We start from the raw sequence: 14,918 nt of genomic DNA, 5'->3' as shown, positions 1-14,918 counted from the left end.
AAAACCTCAGTGAGAAAATCAATGTTGCAACCATGGATCTGATTGCAACCAACTGTCGAGGATGAAAAGTGACAAAGAGGAGAAATGTATCTAAATCATAAGACACATGATCTAAATGCTTTGAAATATTTTGCGTGATAATATCTATTCCTTCATAAAATACCCAACAAACTATAGGCCTTAAAAATAACAAACTATTAAAAAAAAAGAAGGTCTTTTTGAGTATAAAATGTATTAAAACATTCTAAATCAACCATCTGAATTTACAGTCATCATCAAGATTATTACACTTATTTTTAGCTCATCAATGCTTAATGAGAGTCCTCGAGTTCGTCACACAAAAATTTCTCTTTTTTCTTGAGTATTCTGTAGAAGATGTATTTGCCTGTGTCTCCACTGGACCTGAGTGGTCCGCTAAACAGTTCCCTCATCTTCTGATAAGGCGTGGATTGTTTTCTTATGCTGTCATAGGCTTCTGAACCGATCACTCCAGCTTTGAGAAGTTCATCTAAGATTTCTTCAATGTTGCTCACTCTCTGAATGAGCTCTGCTTGAAAGTCGTCTACAAACTTAATTCCTTGTGAAGGGAGAGAGAACTGTCACTCAAAACATTTACTATGATCATGATCATCTCCAATGAACACAAAATATCTTACCTTGTTGGCGGGGAACATCTGCAAATGGAAGTTGGTTTAAATGTAAGATCTACAGTGTTTTTTGATTATCATGTAAAATAAGGCCACTAACAAAACTTAACAGTTGTAACAGACAAAGACTGTTCTTACCTGGTGTTGTTTCTGTGTAATCATCTAAAAGAAGCATATTTCACATTGATTCCAGAATAAAAATGTCACACTTAAAACTTTAGATACAGTTGAGTGTTCAAACCTTGTCGAATTGTACAGCTCCACACAGATGTGAGCTCATGTTCATGTACAAGCTCTAGTTTGAAGTCAAAGTCTGGGTTTCTTGTATACACTTCAAAGAAGTTTGGCTGGCTTTGATATCTGAGTGTTAATTTCTGAAAAGATTGAGTCACAGACTATTATAACTTAAACGTCTATGTTCATACTGTTCCTCTTAAAAAAGCACATACCTCAGGAGTGATTTCCAATGTCTCCTGGTGTGCTTTTAGGACAAATTGATTACGCATTTTTAGAGACTTGTCCGGATGAGGCTTTTGGATAATGCTGTATCCTTGGCGTTGTTCACTCCTGTCCATTGACTAAATAGACACAAAACTACTATGAAAAATGGTTCTTAGTTATATTAAATATCTATATTGTGTGCTGTTACCACTTTGAGACCAGGATCTTTGGGGATCAGGTACACATGGAGTGTCAGAAATGCTGTGTTAGTCTTATATATTAAAATGTTGCAGTAGATTTTCACTGGAAAGCCCAGTTTGACCAGGGCTGCTCTGGGGGAGAATATTGGCTCCAGTAGCTCCACATGAGATGAGGTGACGTTTGTTGCTTTTTCAACAATGTCTCCACAATCATCAATGTGTAACACTGCCAACTTCTCTTGTGTGTCGAGATTGTCTGGACAGAAAACAACCTGAAGTGTACAAAAAGTTCCTAATTCTGCCTGGACAAAGGTGCTGCTTACCTATGTCGACCCAGTGCGGTAGATAGACCACGTCCAGCCCGCCCGAGCTGACAGTGATGTCTATGAGAGGACCAGCGGGCATGTACTGCAGCGCCTTCACTCGCTCCACGTGTTCTTCCCAGCAGTCAAACCTGTACTGAAAACTGACGCTCTGCTCACAGCTCCAGCGCAGCCCAGACACACTGCACTCAAACCGGCCCACACCTGACTGTAGGCTGGGCAGAGAAGAATACACTATACTCCAAGAAATATCAGTTGGACACATCAAAATATCAAGAACAACAAGAGCACAGCACATTTTACCTGTATGTAAATTGATTGTCTGTTTCGTGCACTTTTGGCTCAAGTTTTGTCCAGATGTCCTGAATAAATAAAAAGATCAATACATATTCAATACACTATTTAGGGATTATTTGAATGATTTGAATATGATGTATGCATCAGCGTAATTACCTTTGCACTAATACAAGAATCAGGCTCCACACTCACCAATCCTCCTGTTATGTGGCCAGACGAGGCTTCTAAAGGTATTTACAGATAAGGAGTTATTATAACCAAAAATTAAACAAAGTAAACGGCCATAATAACCCTCTGATTAAAATTTGCATTAAGGCCTATAAATCTAAACTTGCAAGGGGAATAATATCTAAACTATATCAATGCATTAATAACCTGGACAGCTACAGGGAAATACTGACTTTTGGAGGCAAACCACTACCACGTGTTTAGGCACTATCCTGTTGCTCAAAACTATTGGACGAAAATCAACAAAGAGATACAGACTGTATTTGACGTTACCATCCCATTAGATTTCAGAACTATGTACTTGGGCCTCAGAACACCTGCCATGGACACATCAGATGAATACTTTTGGAATATAATTTTGGCAACATGAAAAAAGGTCATCACAAGGAAATGGATGACACAAACTTCCCCGACGATCAAGGACTGGACCGACATTATATCAGACATTAGACATATGGAGAAAATGACTTTCAAGAGTTGAACAGAAAATGGACAAATTTGAACAACTCTGGGCGAGATGGGATGTTTATGTTGGACTATGTTGTAACTTTATTTATATTTAACCATATGGTGCCATTACTATTATTATTTCTCATTACTTGTATGTATGTAGCTTCAGTGAGAGACTGATCCACCCTCGATGTGTAAAGGAGAGGTTTCGCAGATCTTTCCTTCCTGCTGCTGTCAGACTCTACAACAAACACTGCTAGCCCTGAACATGTGCAATACTGATGTAACCATGTGCAATACCATCATATTCATGTGCAATACTGAATCAACCATGTGCAATACCTGTAAATAAGAGTGTTCTATTAATTGTTTTTGTATTTTTTTTTATATGGTTTACTTACCTGCTAATAGTATTACCTAGTCTTGTGCTAGCTATTTTTACTTTATTTTTATTTTATTCTATTTTCATTTTTTTATTATTATTATCTGATTTTTATCTTTATTTTGTATTTTTATTATCTATTTTATTTTATTTTATTTCCCCCCCTCCATTCCCTATTAAGATAGTAGAGGAGTTTTGTTAATAAGAGTTTTTTGTTTTGTTCATAAGAGTTTTTTGTTTTTGTTCATAAGAGTTCTATTTAGAGTGTGTTTTTGAAACTACCTATAATCTGTCCTTTCCTCCTGTTCTACTGCGTTGTAACAACGAAATTCCCCCTTGTGTGGATATTAAAGGTTTATCTTATCTTATCTTAATATTGCTAATTTCTTTTGCTTTTAGGTTGTGTTCTTAGCTGTTGTGTTTAGTGTGTCAAAAACAAAATAGAATAGAAACATATTGTTAATCTATAACAGCAGCAATTCACTTCACAGCACAAACATAATGCAATAAAATGGAAATAGAATGGTACCAAAAAGTGTAGTTGTTTTCGTAGAAATGGAATGGTTATTTGATTAATGTGAACCTTAACAATACTGTTAACTACCAGGAAATTATCATGCTTTTTATTCCATTCTTTTACTATGTTATTTCTTGCTTTATTTTGCTTTATTTTTTGGCCGTTGGCTTTATGAGACAGGACAGTGCAGCACGGAATGAGGATGAGACTGGGGAAGGATTTGAACTCACAACACTGCGGCCTGTCCACATGGTCGGCATATGTGCTATTCACTCGACCTCCAAGCAGCCCACTATTCCATTTGTATAGTACATAAAGTAAAGTGTGACCCCCAAAACACTAATGAGACAGACCGATCCATTAATACCTGCTGAGATGATCCGGGGCTTGGACTTTTTCTCAGCTGGTCTTCCCATTTCAGACAGAACTGTTTGGATTACAACTGCACCACTGGACTCTCCGTAAACCCTCACCAGCAGGTCCACTAGATCTTCTGGCTCTGAAAATATCCTGATATAGTTCTGAACAAAACGTCTGGATAAATTGCTTTCACAGTAAATCTGTAGATGCTCTCTGAACATTTGCATTTCCTCTTTGTCAGTCAGCTCTTGTAGGACAACCTGGACATTCTCCAAATCAGTTGAAACTTTGGAATCCTGAAAAAGTAACATAATTAATCACATCAATTAAATAAATAAATGTTTTAAATCTACTCCCTACACAACAAGCAAATATAAAGCCACCAACCTCTTTAAGAAGACTTTTTTCTATAAAGTACCAGTAGTAGTCCAGAAAATCAGAATTATCAGACAGCAAATATACTTGGATATGTTGAAATCTATCTTGTTACTTACCATGTGAAATCAAACCTGCTGAATGAAGATGAAGTCTTAGCGCAGCTTAAACAGATGAAAACATAACTTTAATCGACACAATCAAAACAACTTTATCATTTTTAGATCTTATTATATTCTGAGCTGTATAATCACAGTAATGGATCAACTGATTCATCTTGTCATCACTGCTTGGATAAACCTACCATCAAATAAATTCATGGCCACATGTTTGCCCATTTCCTTCAGAACATCTGTTATGACTTCCAGGTAGTTCTGTCCACTGGTCTCAAAGATGAGATCAACCAGTCCGTCTACATCGGCCTCACGCTCCTGGATCCATGCATGGTCCAGTCTATAGTATCTCAACTGCAGCAGAAACTTGAATTCATACATCTCTTTATGGGTCAGACTAGACAGTAATTTGCACAGAAGCTCTCTGAGACCCTTCACTGTTTCCACCTGGAAAAGTAAAACAAAACTAAGTGACCTTTGCAGTGGTTCTTTTCATATGAGTACAAGCACAACCTTAATGTAAAGTGCATCATACGAAATCCAGACTCACTTTTGTTTTGGGAGGTTTCCCTGAGGAGAAGAAAATAATATAATTAAATAATCAATATATATTTATCCCATTTGTGGGTTTATAAATCTTAAACCTACACATGGGAATCGTCATGAAAAATTGTCGTAGATTCTGTGCTACATAACTACATTTCATTTTCTCTAAAATCCAGTGGGTTATCTGTACAGCCTTCCAGCCAAACGTGTTTAAGAGCAGAGCCCCGGTTTGTTCAGCTTTAGCACTGGTCAACAGTCTCATGTCCACATGTGGGGGTTTGTGGAAGAGGGTCTCCAGCACCAGCAGCTTCTTGAATCGTTGAAGCTCCTCTGATTTCAGCCGACTTAACGTTTCTCCCAAAAGATCTGTAACAGCTGCCACTGTCGCCACCTACAGGTCAGAACAGGAGAATCAGAATCAGAATCAGAATCAGAATCAGAATCAGAATCAGAATCAGAATCAGAATCAGAATCAGAATCAGAATCAGAAAGGGTTTATTGCCATTGTCAGTGAACAGAATTCACAAACATAGGAACTTGTCTTGGTGATTTGGTGCAACATAAAACAATGAACAGTGAATAAGTCAAAAAGAGAAACAATTTAAATCTGCTGTGGGATAAAAAATAACAATAAGCTATAAGATGAAAAATAAGAATACAAATAAAAAATAGGCTTAATATGTACACAAATTTACAGTTGAGTTTACATATGTAGTGCAGAAAGTGAACAGTGCAGTGAGTGATTAATGATGGTTAAAGTGACAGAAAGGACTTTATGAGGAATGTTCACAAATCACAGATTATTCAGCTAGCCTGTTTTTGAGATTTGAAGTTTCTAAATAAATAGGGTATAAAGACTAAACATAGGGTTCATTCAAATTCAAAGGTAACAGTTGTGGTATCACCATTATCTATATCATAGTGTATTTGTTTCCCATGTCGAAACAGGAAGTACAATTGTAAACTTTACAAAACAATTGTCAAACTGGGAACAAAATGTTTAATAAAATCTGAAATCTACTTGTTCAATGGGATAAAGTGAGTGCTTTGGTGGGTCTATAAAAAGTGTCATATCTCTTCAGGAACAACAAAGATGAACTCATGCAAAAGCAGAGGGAAACATGTCTCAGATTTTTTCTTCTGCTGAAATATACTCATGTTCCCTACATTTTAGAGGAACAGGTAGTCTAACCTGTCATATGCACTTTGAACTGAAGGTCAGGTCAGAATTCTATGGTAGGATCAGCTGTTTACCTGTCATTGCTGATTTGTTGACCTGATTTATGGTTAATCTCTGTTATTACAGGACCAATCGATCCATATAAAACAAAAAGTGGCACAATGTTCAGGATTTTCTCCTGTAAGAACTCAAAATACCACTAAAATATGAATTTGCTTTAGTTTGTATCCGTCATCTAAACGAAAACCAAGTAAAGCCAACAGAACATTCCGGCCACACTCATTTATCACAGATACAGACTTTGCGATCATACACAGGTGAACTGATCACGTTTGTTTCTTGTTTAATTTATACGGGGGGGAAATCAATGAGAGAAACTTATTAACTTTTACCAATTGTAACATTTGTGATGTAAAATGTTACAAGGATCTCAATAAATATAAACTCACTTTGTTGATAAGCCACTGAAGATCTGAAGAATATTCTGGAAAAACAGATTACTAAAATTAATAACTAAAGAACAAAGTAACTAAATAAATAAATAAAATCTCACCAGTTGATTCTGAGTCCAGCCTTGAAAGGAGATCTTTCCTTCCAATTGACTTGAGTAAGTTCTTGGTTAGCTGCACAGATCCTCGGCCGTATGTTTGAACCATAGAGAACACTAGCTGGGACGCCTCGTAAGGGCACAGTTTGTACCACAGTATGGTGGAGTATTCTCCTGTGGTCAGAGCATGTTTCAGGGCCGTGAGCTCAGAGGCATTTAGACCGGCGAGGGTTTTCATGAGACGCTTGATCACAGCCAACATTTTTTTTACCTGAATTAGACAAGCAAATGTTATACAGCTGCTGAGACAGTTGTCCTTAAACTATAAATACAAGACAATACTCACTTTTTTTTTGAGTGCACGCATTGGATTCAGATCATTAACTGAATCATAGTAAGTCGACACTGTGTAATGAAACCACATGATTAGTAATCATTTAGTGCATGTGTTCAACTGCATTTGGCAGTTACAAAGCTTCAAGAGGTTCAGAGTGAGTTACCTGAGTACAATAGTTTCTCTGCCAGGTCGAACCTGTTCATATTCATGAAAACGCTCTTCATAAAACCTGCAGCCAGCTGGCCGTGCTTCACCACCACTGCCCTCATCAGAGCATCACACGCCTCTTTAGCTGTTAGCGGGCTACAAGCAGAGGCCATCACTTCAAACTCCTGACTTTGTCTTTCACACTCCAGGTCTATCCATGACATGTTCATGTCCAGGCAGGTGATCTGGACAAACCACTCAAAGTGGCTCATTTCTCTGTAGTCCAGCTCATGGACCGTGTCCAGAAGAACCTCTCTGTCAGTAAGGATGTCGAGTATCTGACAATTCAAACACATTTTATATTGTAACATCAGTCTTAGTTCAATGTTAATCTGACATTTTATTCTAAAAACCTTTGTTAGTAACAGATAGTATCATTCACTACTGCTTTAGCCTGTATTTAGACTTGTACTTTTAGAATTTAGAATTGTACTTACACTAATCCACTTGTCATCACATCTTCCCCATGGAAATCCTTGGCACATCGACAAAGAACAATATATCATTTTCTCAAAATTGTAATTCAATAGAATTATTAACCAATAAGAACCTAAATACTTAAAGGAAAATTAGGTTACAGTAATTAGACCCCAAGCAACACAGTTCTGAATAATAAACAAAGAAACTCAGCCCCTAATGTCCGAGCTCTGTAACGTTTGCCTGACCATTAAGTGACCAATAATTTACAAAGAAGTTTTGGTCTGGAATCCAACCCAGTCCAATTTCCAAAGGCAGTGATTGACAGGCGGATTAACCAATCAGACAAACGCATTGTCCGTTTGTGTCTAAACAAACATGGTGTCTTACGAGGAAAGAAGGAAAATAACACAGACTGAGAAATGTTGCCGACTTCCAGAGGCGAAGCCAGACATTCTAAACATCCGGGGCTTTGCCCAATAAGAAAGGGGGTTCATTCATCTTGTCATCACTGCTTGGATAAACCTACCATAAAGTAAATTCATGGCCACATCATGTTTGCCCATTTCCTTCAGAACATCTGTTATGACTTCCAGGTAGTTCTGTCCACTGGTCTCAAAGATGAGATCAACCAGACCGTCTACATCGGCCTCACGCTCCTGGATCCATGCATGGTCCAGTCTATAGTATCTCAACTGCAGCAGATACTTGAATTCATACATCTCTTTATGGGTCAGACTAGACAGTAATTTGCACAGAAGCTCTCTGAGACCCTTCACTGTTTTCACCTGGAAAAGTAAAACAAAACTAAGTGACCTTTGCAGTGGTTCTTTTCATATGAGTACAAGCACAACCTTAATGTAAAGTGCATCATACGAAATCCAGACTCACTTTTGTTTTGGGAGGTTCCCTTGAGGAGAAGAAAATAATATAATTAAATAATCAATATATATTTATCCCATTTGTGGGTTTATAAATCTTAAACCTACACATGGGAAATGCCATGAAAGATCGTCGTAGATTCTGTACTACATAACTACATTTCATTTTCTCTAAAATCCAGCGGGTTATCTCTACAGCCTTCATTCGGGCCAATATGATGTGGTTTTAGTGGTTACATACAGTAACCCGCTAAAGGCAAAGACAGCCTTTTTGCCTTCTGAGAGAGCTCCTCCCTCCACAAAACGTTGAACAGAACAGCAGAGGTGACATTTAGTTACACTTACTTTTTCAAGAAATTGTACATCTTGGTGTTCTGATTTAAAACAATCAGTGACAAAAAAAAAGCCTCTGTCAGGGCTTGAACTCAAAAAACTATAGTCCAACAACTGATGCTCTGCTGACTGGGCTAGTCATCCATCGAATTGACAGTGACTGTTTTAGTTCTGTTTTATTTAATTCTGTTTTATTCTTATCTTTGTAGAAAGTAAAAGTCAGTCTTACTTATTTAGCAAACACCTTCCTCAGTGAGCTGTTTGTTCTGTAGTTTCTCTGCTTTAGCTTTGAAGATGAATAAAACTTGAGCCACTGCTACACCGACAACCACAATGAATTCATGGTTTGAAAGATCATGTGTTGTTGTCTATTCTACGTTAGATAAACTTTGTTTTTCAGCACATGTTCTGAATGTCTCTTTTTTCCAGTTGATCTGCTCTTATTTATGTCCTTCACTTTTTGCAAAACCTCAGTTAAATGATGTAGAAAAGGCCAAATTGGTCAAATTGCATGACGTGCTGTAAACACCGCGCACTTTCTACGCTCCCGCCCACTTTCTACATGCAGCCAATCATACATCAGTTTAACAAAAATAACCAACTGCTGGATTCGAACCCTGGTCACCTACATCCAACCCAGCACTCTACCTGCTACGCTAACCAATCAGTGACGTGGTAAAGTATTTTTAAAAGATCAAAAGATCCGGGGCTTTTATACAAAGATCCGGGGCTGGCTCCGCCCATGCCGACTTCTGCTGAGTCAACAAGCGACGCACTAAACTCTGTAAATCTGAAGTAAATGAAGTTATATATTTTGTTCTGAATGTTCCGAACATATTTGAGAGATGTCTTCCACACAAATTAGCAGCGGTGGTTGGACCGGTTCATGCTGGAGTTTTTTTTTACGCCCCCCAATGGTCCGAATCCAGACCCTTCTGCATTTGAACAGAATGTAGGAGGGACTGGCTGGTCAGGCAACTGTAACGTCACATTGGGCGGTGAGGGTAAAATGTTAGAATGTGATTTTGGCATTTTGATTGATCAAAAATACTGCTATTCAAATTATAACAATCAATAATTTGAAAATATACCAGTGTGAAAATTATTATTTTCTGCGTTGATATGATAAAATTACAAAACAATTGTCATGTTATTTGCATTTCCACAAATTAATAATAATACCTTTAGTATTTTTTGTCTAACCACAAATTGGTTTTAGAATAAATAATAAATGGAAATTCATATTTGACTTTTTAAACAATATAATTTACTGTAGCTGTTGAATACTGAATATGTAGTGTACAAAAAGATGTGTCGGAAAAGTGTAGGAAAAAAACTCCTCAGGTTTGAACCAGTATTAAATGTGATAGAATGTGATATAATGATACATTTTATATTGATAGCTGGTCAATAATTAATGTGACATACAGCATATGTGGCGATTAGTTTTCAAAGTCTAAGTCCTGTAGTGCAGTGTCACAGGGATTTTAATCTTCATTCATTTTTCTATGAATTCTTTGAAGAAATGTGTAAACATCATGTTACATGTAATAAGGGACTTCTTAACGTTAGGACACTGAAAAGATTCAACTTTACTTTGAACGAGGTGAAATTAAGATTGAAAAAGGCTAATGACACTTGTCATCTTGGAAATGTTGGTGTTTTGAGACACAAAGAAATGAGAGGGGCATTATCTGCACCATGATGCATCAGGATGTTCATGAGTGACTCTGGGACTGTATGAGGTCAAATCTGTGAATAAATCAGTTTAAAGACCCTTCCAGGGTCCCAGAGGTGGCTGTTACACCAGTGTCACAGCAGGTTCTTATATGTTAAAGACACACAACCTATGTTAATGTTACAACAGGAATCGCAGATGACTCTAGAGAGGAAACGCCTACCTCTGTCTTCATCAGAGTGCATCAGCCTCTGTGCCACTTCACAAAGGCCCATGTTGACCAACACAACAGCCACCTTATACAGAGAGAGTATACCATGCTGCAGGAGCACCCAGAGCACAGCCTCCTGCTGCAGCAGGTCTACAGAAGCAGCGCTTCTTCTCACATGTAAGAGATCAGCTAGTGTTTCCTGAAAGCACTGCCATGACCTCTCTGAGAAGTTTAACAACAATACAAAGTTTGACAACATCTGCAAAATAAAAGACAAACATGAATTAAGGAATTATGTGTCTTGTGTCTGTGATTACATCTGATTACATGGCCTTATAATCATTTATTTCTTCTGTAATTTTGTTTTCTAAAGGACAACTTTTCTGATGGACTCTCTGCCGCCTATAAGTCTAGAATTGTTATTTTGCCAGGAGTGTTCCACTGTATGGCATTAAATGAATCTATCTCCAGGAGACAGGCATGTGATGCCACCAGACCAAGTAACAGGTCAGATCTGTGGAAAGGCTCGTATGCTCGCAATAAAAAGCTATGTATTTTTAGCAAACAAAATGTACATACAAGAATAAGTAGTTAAGTTTAAGGCTACACTGTGGAACCATGTGTGGAACATTCTGGGGAAAACTAGGAATGTGAACATGTTTGTCTGTTTGTCTTCATCTCCATGGAGACAAACAGACACCACTAGAAAGTAAGTAGCGTTGGTTTACGTTTAAGTGGTTTAAGTTATTGCTGCTTACCCATTCTCTAATAATGCGATAGAGCTCCACTGTTGAAATGAAACAACAAAATGAACACATTACAAACAAAACACATACAGTGAGGCAAAGTGTACAAATATTCACACAGATGCACAGGTATTACAAATCAGTAAAATAATGATACAATTTTAATCAGTGCTAGATACTACAGGACTGACCTGAAGATTCCGTCTTAGGCTCAAAATTATCCACTATATTATCCCATTCAGTACAGGGACTTTGAAGCTCCGACAGGAGGCTATAAGAATAGTCTATACCTCCTGTGGGGCACAGGTATTACAAATCAGTAAAATAATGGTACAATTTTAATCAGTGCTAGATATTACAGGACTGACCTGAAGATTTCGTCTCAGAAAATCTTCCAGGAAAGACATGTTCTTTTATAACCCTTCCTATACGGGGACCTTGACTCTCCAGCGGGGGGCTATGAGGATGGTATCTACGTCCTGTGGGGCAGTGAATATAGGACAGATTTAAGTAACTGCAACTTATCCAATATGACTTATATATCAGAACATACTAATTCAAGGGCTGCACAATATTTGAAAGGTTTACAATATGGTTGGGAAGGATTGGGATATTTTAATGTACTTTTTGATACAGTGATTTCTAACTAAAAATGTAAATACCTTATCTTTAAAAATGCAAAAAATAAAAACTTAACACAAACCATATCAAAACAAGGCTATGAGAAATGAACAAGGAAAATTGTGAATTAAAATCTACCTTAGTATTTTAATGACAAAAACAGTTTCTATCAGCTGGAGATTATAGTTTTCTTGTGATATCAATCATTGCACTTTCAAATACTGCAATGTTGATATTTCTGCAATATATTGTGCAGCCCTAATGAAAAGAGTGCAGAGCAGAAAGTGTGTAATTAACATGGTACCTGAGAGTCCTGCGCTCTGGCGAGTCGGGAGAGACAATTTACTCACAAGGTCAGGCCTCCCCATTCGTTTCAACACTTTTTCAGTCTGTTCTACACAACTTCGATACGAGTTTGTCTCCATCAGACCAACAATCCCATCACTGTGAGTTTCCTTAAGCTCACGTAAGGAGATGTGTGGCAAATAGTACTTCAAATGAGGTCTTAGTTTTTCAAATTCTTTATGAATCAATTTACAAAATGCATCACTTGCACCTAGATAAGAAAAAGAACAAATCTCACAATAAGCCTTGTATTTAAAGGTGTGGCACTTGGTAACATTTACTTGAATAACTTTTTTGTTTAAAATAAATATATTTGAAGCAGTAGTACTCTTAAGTTTTGATTACTAACTTTAAGTCAACGTTTGTAAGAAATACATAAATCGAAGCATCATTTGACGTTTCGTTTGTGCATTAACATTACATTAACTTCAAATTATAAATCAGATGTTAAATCCAGATAGTCCAAAAAAACAAAACAAATACTTTTACTGGTCTAATTTAACTTTTAATTTCACTTTCTACTATTTTGAAATAATAGTGTTTGGCTACTTAACCCACCCTTTACTCAAGTAGAGTATTATTTACTCCATTAGAGTAGAAGACTATTTTCTTACCTCCCTCTGCTTCGTTAGTGAGATTTAGTGAACTCATCTCCTCTAGAATGAGTGAAAACACAGTGGGGTCTTGACTGAACAGTGTCATCAGCAGCTGTACAACTTGTGACAGGTCCGCCTCCTCCAGTTTGCATCTCCAGATGTGTTCTAACTTATCTTCCAACACGGATAGAAAAGAGTTGTATTTGTCACTGGTTAAACTTCTTTTTGCTTCCAAAAACAACTTCCAGGTGTATTCTGAAAAAGACTAGTTTAGTTAAGAACAGAATGTAGCATTTTTAAGACAATAATCATCGTAACTTTCAATGCAAAATATAAGTTTATTTTATATTATTATGCAGTATTGTTCTAGCTATGATATGATCTAGAGCATTTTCAGTATTGACACCTGCGACCTGTGCTGGATCTATAGTTTCATTAGTAGTTTTAATTACCTGTGCTCTTTGGGAGGGAATCCTTCTCTGCTGGTGCCGTCGACGCCACATTTTCGCCTTGAAAATCTAAAATCATCAAAGCCAGCTCGAAACACTCTGAGCTTTTTTGCATAAGCGCCATGACCTCGTAAATGTCTGCATTTTGGAGCTGGCTGATGATCCACTGCACTGAGATGTTGACGCTCCATTTCAACGTTGGTAATGATGAAGACGTGAATTCAGACAACACGTTACGGAGAACTTCTCCGACGGGCATGTTTCCCAATAAAAAATATTCCTATTGGAAATAGAAAGTAAAAGAGAACATGAAGAGGGATACAAAAATATGTGTTCCCCAAATTCTAAAGTTAAAGCAGCAACAACAACAGTCTACGTTCTGACATCATGCTTACCTAAAATAGCAGTTTTACATCAAATAAGGCTAAAGTGACATTTCCTTCTAATGGTGAAGTGCAGAAAGAAACAACGAAGTTGTGACGCCGCTAAGACTTCCTCCTTTCGTAATACGGAAGTCAAGTCCTGGATCTATTATATTATGTTTTTTTCCCGTGGCTGCGAGAGGTCGCGGGTTCAAATCCCGGACGAGCGCATTTATGCATTTTAGCATTGTATGTTGTAATTCAGAACAACATTGACAAATAACGGCACAACAAAGTTACACATATGCAAAATTGAACAACCAAATAGAATATAATAATAGTAATATATAATTCTACAACCCAAATAGAAAACTCCTAAGCAGGCTGGCGGAAATGGAGACCTTTTGAACAGCCTCCTTTAAGATGTTTTACTTGCCAAGAGTATGGCCATGTTGCGACGGTGTGTAGAGGGGGAAAGATATGTGCAAATTGTGGAAATGATGGTAATTTTGAAGAAGAGTGTAGAATATTCCGTGAGGTGGAGCCAACATGCTGCCATTGCAAGGGGAATCACTGAGTTGGATCATCTGTTTGTCCAAGAAGAAAAATGGAAGATCAGATTGAAAGTCTGAGGAAGTAAAATAAAATCTCGTATTCTGAAGCTGTGAAGAGGGTCAAGACAACGTTTGAGGAGACGTCGTGTGAGGAGACTGAACGGGGAAAGAAGGAAGGAGGACTTTATCAAAATGGAGAAAACGTGTTTCTTGGCGTTTATTACAATGACCCTTAATTGCTCAGTTGGTCTAAAAAAGAAGTCAGACAGAATTGACATGGTCCTTGATGCTGCTAAAAGATTCAAGATTCCTAAAAGTGGCTGATATTACGGGGGAAGATCTAAACAAAACGCTTAAGGAGAGTTTTTGCGACCAGAACTGATTAGAGGACATAGAGAACTACATGCATGATTTTGCTTTGTTTTGCTTTTCTATTTCACACATTCTTAGTATGAGCACTTGAGAAATAGCAACAGCAGGTGGCGGTAATGCACTTTTTGAAGTTTGCCAAGAAGAAGAAGAAAACTCTTGATCCCAGAAGCCTCTCTGTTATTGCGCCTGCGCAGTACGGCGTG

The 14,918-nt window shown here is 37.5% G+C and overlaps 1 protein-coding gene across 1 annotated transcript; it reads right to left on the bottom strand.

Moving 5' to 3' along the window:
• Window positions 1–218: 218 nt before the first annotated feature.
• On the bottom strand, window positions 219–10,926 carry LOC140374384 (uncharacterized). The gene is made up of 21 exons (XM_072461265.1): window positions 10,683–10,926; window positions 7,588–7,625; window positions 7,107–7,428; window positions 6,953–7,011; window positions 6,613–6,877; window positions 6,509–6,543; window positions 4,982–5,270; window positions 4,884–4,903; window positions 4,525–4,780; window positions 4,340–4,384; window positions 4,233–4,252; window positions 3,853–4,141; window positions 2,065–2,132; window positions 1,915–1,973; window positions 1,612–1,826; window positions 1,297–1,544; window positions 1,097–1,225; window positions 889–1,021; window positions 786–809; window positions 657–674; window positions 219–577 (listed from the first exon to the last, which is right to left on the bottom strand). The coding sequence occupies exons 1-21, from the start codon at window positions 10,732–10,734 to the stop codon at window positions 312–314; spliced, it is 2,850 nt and encodes a 949-aa protein (XP_072317366.1). The 5' UTR covers window positions 10,735–10,926; the 3' UTR covers window positions 219–311.
• Between the last annotated feature and the right edge of the window lie 3,992 nt (window positions 10,927–14,918).

The sequence above is a fragment of the Eucyclogobius newberryi genome, unplaced genomic scaffold (genome assembly GCF_026437365.1).
Source record: "Eucyclogobius newberryi isolate DKJ021-1_F unplaced genomic scaffold, fEucNew1.0.hap1 SCAF_3, whole genome shotgun sequence".
Taxonomy (NCBI): Eukaryota; Metazoa; Chordata; class Actinopteri; order Gobiiformes; family Gobiidae; genus Eucyclogobius; species Eucyclogobius newberryi.
This window is presented reverse-complemented; position numbering and strand designations above follow the sequence as displayed.